The sequence below is a fragment of the Myotis yumanensis genome, unplaced genomic scaffold, assembly GCF_028538775.1.
Source record: "Myotis yumanensis isolate MYYU_CA2020_CCGP unplaced genomic scaffold, mMyoYum1.0.hap1 SCAF_21, whole genome shotgun sequence".
Lineage (NCBI taxonomy): Eukaryota > Metazoa > Chordata > Mammalia > Chiroptera > Vespertilionidae > Myotis > Myotis yumanensis.
Genome location: NW_027223772.1, coordinates 11,481,051 through 11,489,226, shown reverse-complemented (window position 1 = coordinate 11,489,226; position 8,176 = coordinate 11,481,051). Strand labels below are relative to the sequence as shown.

Sequence of the window (8,176 nt, the reverse complement as noted above, 5' to 3'; positions counted from 1 at the left end):
GCTGGTCCTCGCCTACCTATCAGAGCCCTCCATGGAATGCCCCCCCACCCCCACCCCAGCCCATTGGTCCTCGGCCCCTCCCCCGCTGCAGAATGTCTGGAGCCCTACATTCTACAGTTTAAACCCAAACCTTCCCTCCACTGGATGCTGAGCAGCTGTTGGAGCAGGTCAGTCTCTGGATTCTCGACTTGACTTTTCTCATTGTGGAGGCTACTAGGCAGCGGTGGTCGGTGAATGAGTCTGCGGGGATGGCTTCAGTAGGAGGTAAGACTATAGATTGGAGAGGGGATGTTTTAAACACTGAGATGTCCCTCAAAACTTGGGGTTAAACTGTGACACTGGGGAAACACGGTTGACTGAAGTAGGGGAGGGAGAGAGCACTGGACCTCAAAGCACCTGTCACCTGGGAGGCTGGGAGCCCATGGGAACCTGTGAGGGCACTGGCAGGAGGGCTCCTAGAGGTGGGTCAGGGTGGCTCAGGGAAATGCCTGGGTGTGGAGAAAGGACGGCAGCAGGCACGTGGGTTCTTCCCAGAGGGGAGACAAGCCACTCCCATGTATGTGTGGGGAGTAGTGGGCGATGTCGTGGGGGTGGCACAGGGTGGTCACGGGAAAGCCTAGTCCTGTGTGCTGTTCTTGGGGCACCTGGAGCTTGCCCCGCAGTATCTTTCTAAGGGACTTGACCTGAGTTCACTAGAGCTAATGGGGGCCGTGGGAGGGTTTAGCCAGAAAGCTGTCCAGTGGGGCTGCCTGTGGCCAAGTCCACAATGAAATGTCCCCACTGAGGGCTGGGCTGGAAGGTCCTCCAACTGCTGCAGCCCAGAGCTTCTCCCCTGCTTCTGGCCCAGAGCTCACTCCTCCTCAGCCCAGGGAGCTGCTTGTTGGCTTGGATTCCACAGGGGCAGGGCGGCCGGGTAACTTCCACCAAGAGAGGGCCCGGTTCCCTGAGCTGTCCCGAATCGTTCCCCCTGTGGCCACCCAGGTCTTCAGACCGACTTCCTCTTGTCGAGCATCTCATGGTGCACCCTCTGCCCTGCCCTTTACCTTTGAGATGAAGGGTTTGCTCATAGTCCATGTCCCTGCTTCAGGGACAGAAAACAGATGTGGAGCCTGCGTGGTGTTCCGTGGTACATCTGTGAAGGCGGATTCTTTTTTAAAGGGGAAGGGGAGTGCACAGGGGCAGGAAGAACATGGTCTGTGTCAGTAGTAAATGTCCGAGGCCGCCTGTCCTGAGGAATTAGGGCACGCAGTGTGCAGCCTGCTCTCCTGGACTAGGTCTGCTCGAGTTCCTCTGAGCGGGGATGTGTTCAGACAGCTGTGTCCCACTGTCACCTGCTCACACCTGCTTCCTACTGGCCTTCACTTTCCACTGTTGGGAGCTGGAAGGGGAAGGACCTCAAACAGTCTGCAGTCCCATGACCCATCTAACAGGACAGCAGCTATGGAAGTTTCTGGAAACCCTACCGACAGCCCCACTTTGCCGCATTCCCTGACTCTTCTCTAACCCTCTGCAGCCATTGCTGACTGTGAAATGACAAGCTCCTGAGGGGCCATTAGTCTGAGCCAGTGATGGCGAACCTTTTGAGCTCGGCGTGTCAGCATTTTGGAAAACCCTAACTTAACTCTGGTGCTGTGTCACATATAGAAACTTTTTGATATTTGCAACCATAGTAAAACAAAGATTGATATTTTTGATATTCATTTTATATATTTAAATGCCATTTAACAAAGAAAAATCAACCAAAAAAATGAGTTCGCGTGTCACCTCTGACACCCCTGTCATAGGTTCGCCATCACTGGTCTGAGCGCTGGGGCCGACTGGCAGGACCTGGCCCGTGTTGAGTGTTCACTGTTGGTTCTGACATACGTGTGCATGGTGGTCAGTGTGTTCAAAGGTCAGATCAAGGTCCCTGTGCCTTCTTGTGGAGAGACATTACTCAAGTGTTTCTGTGTTGTTGTGCAAGCCCAGGACAGAACGGGGGTGATTTATTGAGAAAAGGGAAGACTGAGGAGCAGATGGGGCCCTGATATTTCAGACACGGCCTGTTCTCAGAGGCCCTTTGGGTGCCTAGAACTTACCTTAGAGACGGTCACTACAGGAGTGGGTCTGCCAGGGGTCATTTCCCTCAGAGCTGACTGCTGCCCAGGGCCATGCCCTGAGACTGGCAGGGTCGGTGCCAGGGAATCCTTAGGGCGGCTCTCAGGGTCAGCGCTGGCTGGGGCCGTTTCTTCTCGCAGACAGTGGTCAGGGAGCCTTGGCGCTGGGGAGCAAGCTCTCCAGTGGAGTAATTCCCAAATGGAGCGTGACAATGACCTGAGGACATCTGCCACCTCCGCAGTTTGCCCATCCCAATGGCCCTCCCCTGGGAGACTCACAGCTCTGATTCCCGGGTGGCTACAGGGGCCCAGAGCGCCTCAGTGCTGTTTGCTGGTTCTCCTCCTCCCTTCACCCTTTCCTTTGTCTCAACAGCATCTGCAGCGCTGGGAGCGGATGTGACCCTGAAGCCCGGTGCCCCCATCACTCCTTTCACAGCACAGCCCTTTCCCCTGCCCACTACTGGCCCTGCACACCGGCCACCTTGGGAGCAGCAACTGCCGCCCCTCAAGACCCCGTCATTCCCTCCTGGCCGCCCCCTGGTGCTGCCCGCTTTGCCCAGGACACCTCTGGTGGCAGGAGATGCTGGTCAAGGCCCCGTTGGGCCTGGGGCTTATAACATCATGGACCAGGCCAGGTCAGAAGGGGGACGACCACAGCCCTCCCAGACTCAGACCATTGTCCTGACTCAGGCCCCCCTCAACAGGAGTGCCCCAGGTGCCATCTGTGGGGGTGCTGTGTGTCCTGCACCCCTCTTCTTGGAAGCCACTGAGGTGGAGGTGATTATGCCCCCCTCGGCTTTTGGGGGCACCCAGGCTGGCGATGGAGGCTGGTGTCCCGGCCTTCCTCCTCAAGCTCCACTACCAGCTGCCCAGCTGGCCCCCATCGTCCCCCGAGTGGATCCTGGACCACGGCCACACACGGCTTCCAGGGAGGGTGGCCTGGCCGGCTCCCAGTCCAAGGCCTCTCTGGATGATGCCTGTAACCCCAAGAGTGTGTATGAGGACTTCCGTCGTTGGCAGTGCTTCAAGGCCCTGGCCCGGGGGCACCTTCTCCAGAGTCCTGATGCGGGAGCTCTTTGCTGCTTCCTCATGTGAGTGCACTGGGCAGGGCAGGGGACGCGCCTGGAGCTTTCACATCAGAGGAGCTGGGAGGGACTTGCAGGCTGGCTAATCCCAGGATGCTGGAGGGCAGGTCTGAGGGTGGGGTCCCAGCGATGGGTGTGAGTGTAGGGTCAGCCTCCAGTCCTGGTTCATGGGCTGGTGTGAATGTGAGGCCATGACAACAGCAGCTGGAAGGCTTGTCTTTGCACACAGACGCCTCTTCCCTCACCTGCCGGTGCTCAGTCCTGCCGGGTGGGGGTGGGAACCTGGCGCCACTGAGCTGGGGTGGGCAGGCAGGTGGAGGCCAGGCTGCAGCCATGATTGACCCTGAGGCATTACAGGCCAGCGCTCCGGTCCCTGTCCCGCCTGAGGCCCACCATGACGCTGCAGGAGGGAATAGGGCAGGCCATGCAGGAATGGCAGAACAAGAGCAACTTTGACCGGAGGGTCTATTTCGAGATGGCAGAAAAGTGAGTCCTTGGTCCCCACAGCTGGGGGTGGGGGTGTGGTTGCCTACTGGGCTTGGTCCAGCTGTGAGGTCTCATCAGAGAGCAGGGTGGTGGGAGGGTGTCACTCAGCACGGGGTCCCCGCTGCCCAGAGGCCCTTCTCTCCTGGGGAAGCCTCTCCCTCAGCTTCAGAGCGTGGGTGCTTCTGTCCCACCTCCCGGGAGCCCCCCCCCTCCTCTGACCCTGACCCGTCCTGGGCTGTACATGAAGGCTCAGGACAGGCTGGGGGAGGTGCCCACCCCGTGGGCAGGCTCCAGCCAGAGGGGCTGTGCAGGAGTGTGCTCAGCCAGCCTCCTGCCTCCCCAGTGTCCGGGCCCTGACAGCCCCAAGGCCCTGGCTCTCCCATCCCCCCACCTGCTGCTGCCTTTCTGGGGCCTCCTTCTCAGCACAGCTGTGCCCCCCTCACCCCCAGGTTCATGGAGTTTGAGGCGGAGGAGCAGATGCAGTTTCAGAAGTTGCAGTTGAAGAAGGGGACGCAGACCCAGCCCCTTCCTGCCCCACCGAGACCTGATCCTCGGGGGCCCCCAGCCCCAGCGGTGGGCGGGCAGCCAGGTAGGCCAGCATGTTCTCATGGGAGCCCATGGCCTAAGGCAACAGGGCCTAGGGCAGGCCACTGTCCCACCCACAGGGGCCCTTCGCCTTCAGGGGGGCTTTGGTCTTTCAAGGGAAACAGCCCTGAGAGTTGGGCCTCAGCGGCCCTTGGTCCCCATGGGGTCTGGACCTGGTCCACTTTCTCATCCCCTCTCCCCGCTCCCTGTCAAAGGCCCCACATGAAGTCGGCTGAGAAGCGGGCTGGCTGCGGGGCCCCTTGGAGATTCAGTGGCTCCACACTTCCTCAAACATGACTCTCTTGGGTGCTCCCCTCTGGCCTCTCCCCTCACATAGTCACAGGCTTCAGGTGGCCCGACCCAGCCGCACCCATATTAATGCCCCGAACACTGCCCTCAGCATCGCATGCCCCGGAGGTGGGAGCTTTATCCCCTCACGCTCCCTCCTCTTCCCTCTCTGCCCAGCTCGCACTACCAGGAAGGCTGTACCCAGCGCCCAGTGCACCCACACAGCCCTGCTGCCCCGGGAGACTGAGTCCCAGAATGGGATCCCCCCTGAGGCCGAGCAGGAGGACATGGACATCATGGATGAGCTGCCCATGGGGGCGCCAGGTGGAGGATGGGAAGATGAAGAAATGGAGTGGCTGCAGGATGAAGATCTCCTGAGCTACCTGGACCAGCTGTGCTCCCAGGAAGACTTTGTCACCCAGGTGGGCTGGCTGGCAGCTCCGGGTCTATAAGATCCCAGAGGGTGGCACTGCAGCACCCGACCCGGGTTCTCCCAGGCTGATGGGATTGGGCTCTGCTCTTTGTTCCTGAGCTGGGCACGTGAGAGTATGTGTGTCTGTGTGCATGTGTGCGCTTTGTGTGTGTGTGTGTGGTGTGTGCTGTGTTCATGTGGGTGTGCCTGTGTGTGTATGTGCATGTATGTGTGTGTGTGTGTGTGTGTGTGTGCACCTGATGACCATGATGGAGTAAAACACCCGCCTGTGCAGGAGGCCGGGTGGGTCTTGGCTTTCCCACTTGTGCTCCAGGCCCCGCTGACTCCCAGTTTGCTCCCTGCCAAGGGGCTCACAGCCGCTTCCTTCTGTCCCAGGTGGAGGAGGTCATTGACCTCCAATTCATGGAACAAATAATTTCGCCAGACACACAGCAGGATCCCTTGGCCCTAGCTGAGGAGTTGGAGCAGGAAGAAGGGCTGACTGCTGCCCAGGTGAGCTAGGGGAGGGTAGACATTAGGGAGATGGGAGGGGGTACCCAAGTGAGCCATAGCATCCAGGGACCCCAGGGGAGTTAGAGGAGGGAAAGGCCCTAGTGAGTCAGGGAGGAAGGGAGGTTGATCGGGGTGGGAGGCCTTCAGGGAGCCAGGAAGGGCACACCCAGGTAAACCAGGGCAGGGAGCAGCCCAGAACCAGGACACACATGCCTGTGTCCACGCCACCCCTGCCTGCAGGCACCGCATGCCGAGGGGCCAGTCCTGGGTGGGAGCAGGGCAGGACAACAGAAAGGAGAGGGCTACAGAGAGGAGGGGGTGGGAGCCCAGAAGGGGAGGGGCCACAAAGCTGGGAATATGGCACAGGGGACAGAGTAGAGACACATGACTGCGGTGGATTCCAGTCACCTTGTCACCTCCCACTCCCCTCCCCCCGCCTCCCCCGCCCCCCACCCATGCCATTGTCCTGTCACCCACGCTCCTCCTCCTCTCACATGTGAGCAGCGCCAGTCACTGTCCCTTCTTCCTCCCAGCTGGTAGAGAAGCAAGTCCTGGCCTCCAAGGAGGAGGGCGTGCAGGCACCCCCGAGTCACAGTGCTCCCCTGTGGGACTCAAGTCCTTCTGAGTCTGCGACCTGCCAAGATGCCCAGAGGCATGACCGTGGCCCCCAGCTGGGAGTCAGTGACAAAGCCTGCCCACCAGAGACTGACTTCAAGGACCAGCAAAGGCGCGGCCCAGCAGGCGCCCACCGGCCCAGGCCCCAGGCCTTTGCTGTCTCTGCGGGGCGTCAGGAGCATCCACCACTGCGGGCTCGATGCCCCCCCTCTGCTCCCCAGGGCCATGGGCCTGCTGACTGTGCACTGGGCCCCAGGGAGGCCTGCGTCCCCAGAGAGGCCTCTCCTGTCAGGGAGACTCGCGGGCCATCTGACAGGCCCCGTGAGGAGGACGAGGATCTCTGCAGCCTGGCCTTCCTCTGGGCCTCTCCCGGCCGCCTGCTGCCCTGCACGCTCTCTCTGAGTCCTGTGCCCGCCTCGGGCCTGGCCTGCCCTGGAGGTCGGGGGCCCCGGGGTGCGGCCCAGTCCCAGTCCCTTCAGAGACGAGGCCTCAGCCGAGCGGCACCTGCAGCATCCAAGTCTCAGAAGCGGGCTCTGGGGGGAGGCCCCGTCCATGCTGAGAAGACCCCCCGCCCAGGGGCCGACCTCGGGGTCTGTGGGCGGCCAGCACTGGCTCTGGGGCTGGTGCCCTCCTCACAGCCTCGCAAGAGGAAGTGTGACCCGTCTGACCCAGGGAGTGGGAGGAAGCGGCACTGCAGCCAGGATGGAGCAGAGGGGTGTGCCCCCCACGGCCAGCGCCCTGAGGGGCCCAGACTGCATGGGGCCTGGCTGTCCCCCAGAGGAGCCAAGGGCTCCTTCTCATCGCAGGGCTGATCCTGCTGCTCCACTGACATGGGAGGGTGGGAGGCAGGAGGGAGGGCGGGACCCTTAGGGCAGGGGTGGGTATGGGGTGGGGGTAGGAGGGAGGGCAGGACCATTGGGGGGGGTGCCTGGGGAAGGGGTAGGAAGGAGGGCAGGACCCTTAGGGTGGGAGTAGGTCTGGGTGGGGGTAGGAGGGAGGGCAGGACCCTTAGGGTGGGGGTGGGTCTGGGGTAGGGGTAGGAGGGAGGACAGGACCATGAGGGTGGGGGTGGGGGTAGGAGTAGCACCTTTGGGACATTGTGGGTCTGTTATGAATAAAGATAATTTTGTTTGAAAATGCTCTGGGGGCCGCTGTGTCTGTACTCGGGTCTGCACTGCTCCTTGGAGAGGGGACCTGAGAGGAAGGGAGGATGCGGGAGGTCCTGGGCGCTCTGCATCCACAGGGGACCCTCAGTCCCTCCTCCTGATTGACAGGGACCTCTTCTTGCTCCTGGGAGCACAGAGCTCTCTAATGCCCAGGGACCCCTCCCATCACTTCTGCTCCCAAGGCCAGACTGTGCCCTGACCCGAGAGGGAAAGGCTGGGCCTCAGGGGCACCTGTCCCCCATGGGCCTCCTGCAGGAGGAGCATCCTCTGTCTCAGTGGGTGATTGAAAGTGGAGGGGGGTGGGGGCGAGTCTGGAACAAGGGGGTGACAGGAGAGTAAAGGCGACAAGCCTGTTAAAGGTCGGTCCACGGGGAATGGCAGGGGTGGGGAGGATACCAAGTCCCTTGCGGGATTTCTGTGTGGGACGATCCTGTCCAGCTGGGGGAGGAGGACCCCTGTGCTGTGGCTGGGGGTGGGGCTCAGGGTCAATGGGGATTCAAGGACGCCCATGACTGCTGTCCCTTCCCTCCCAACCAGGGCTGGACTCTTGTGTGATAGATGCTGATGCAGATTTACATCCGCGTGGGAAACAGGTCCTACTCACAACCTGTGGGGCCCTTTCACAAGCTCGACCAGCAGGGGCGGCAGGGGCCCAGGTGCCTGTGGCCCCAGGGCTGGTGGCAGCTGAGATCCAGGCTGAGGGAAGGGCCCCGTCACCGGCTGTGGGCACTGCTACCGACCACACAGACAAAGCAGGGACCCAGGCACGGATGTAATAGGGAGATGAGCCAGCAGTGAGGGACGGAGCTGATCCGGGAGGAGACCCCTGTCTGCAGAACTGCCTGTCCCAGCTCTGCTCCCATGTGGCCACGCCCTGGCCCTCACCCCTGCCTCCTGGCCATTGCCTCTTCCCCAAGTTCAAGTCTGATT

At 61.3% G+C, this 8,176-nt stretch overlaps 1 protein-coding gene across 1 annotated transcript; it reads left to right on the top strand.

The window, feature by feature from the left end:
- Nucleotides 1-248: 248 nt before the first annotated feature.
- Nucleotides 249-6,892, top strand: LOC138998940 (NUT family member 2G-like). Its single transcript, XM_070400979.1, has 7 exons — nucleotides 249-264; nucleotides 2,470-3,187; nucleotides 3,539-3,667; nucleotides 4,117-4,256; nucleotides 4,718-4,962; nucleotides 5,349-5,465; nucleotides 5,999-6,892. Exons 1-7 carry the CDS (start codon nucleotides 249-251, stop codon nucleotides 6,890-6,892), a joined length of 2,259 nt encoding a protein of 752 aa, XP_070257080.1.
- The last annotated feature ends 1,284 nt before the right edge of the window (nucleotides 6,893-8,176 follow it).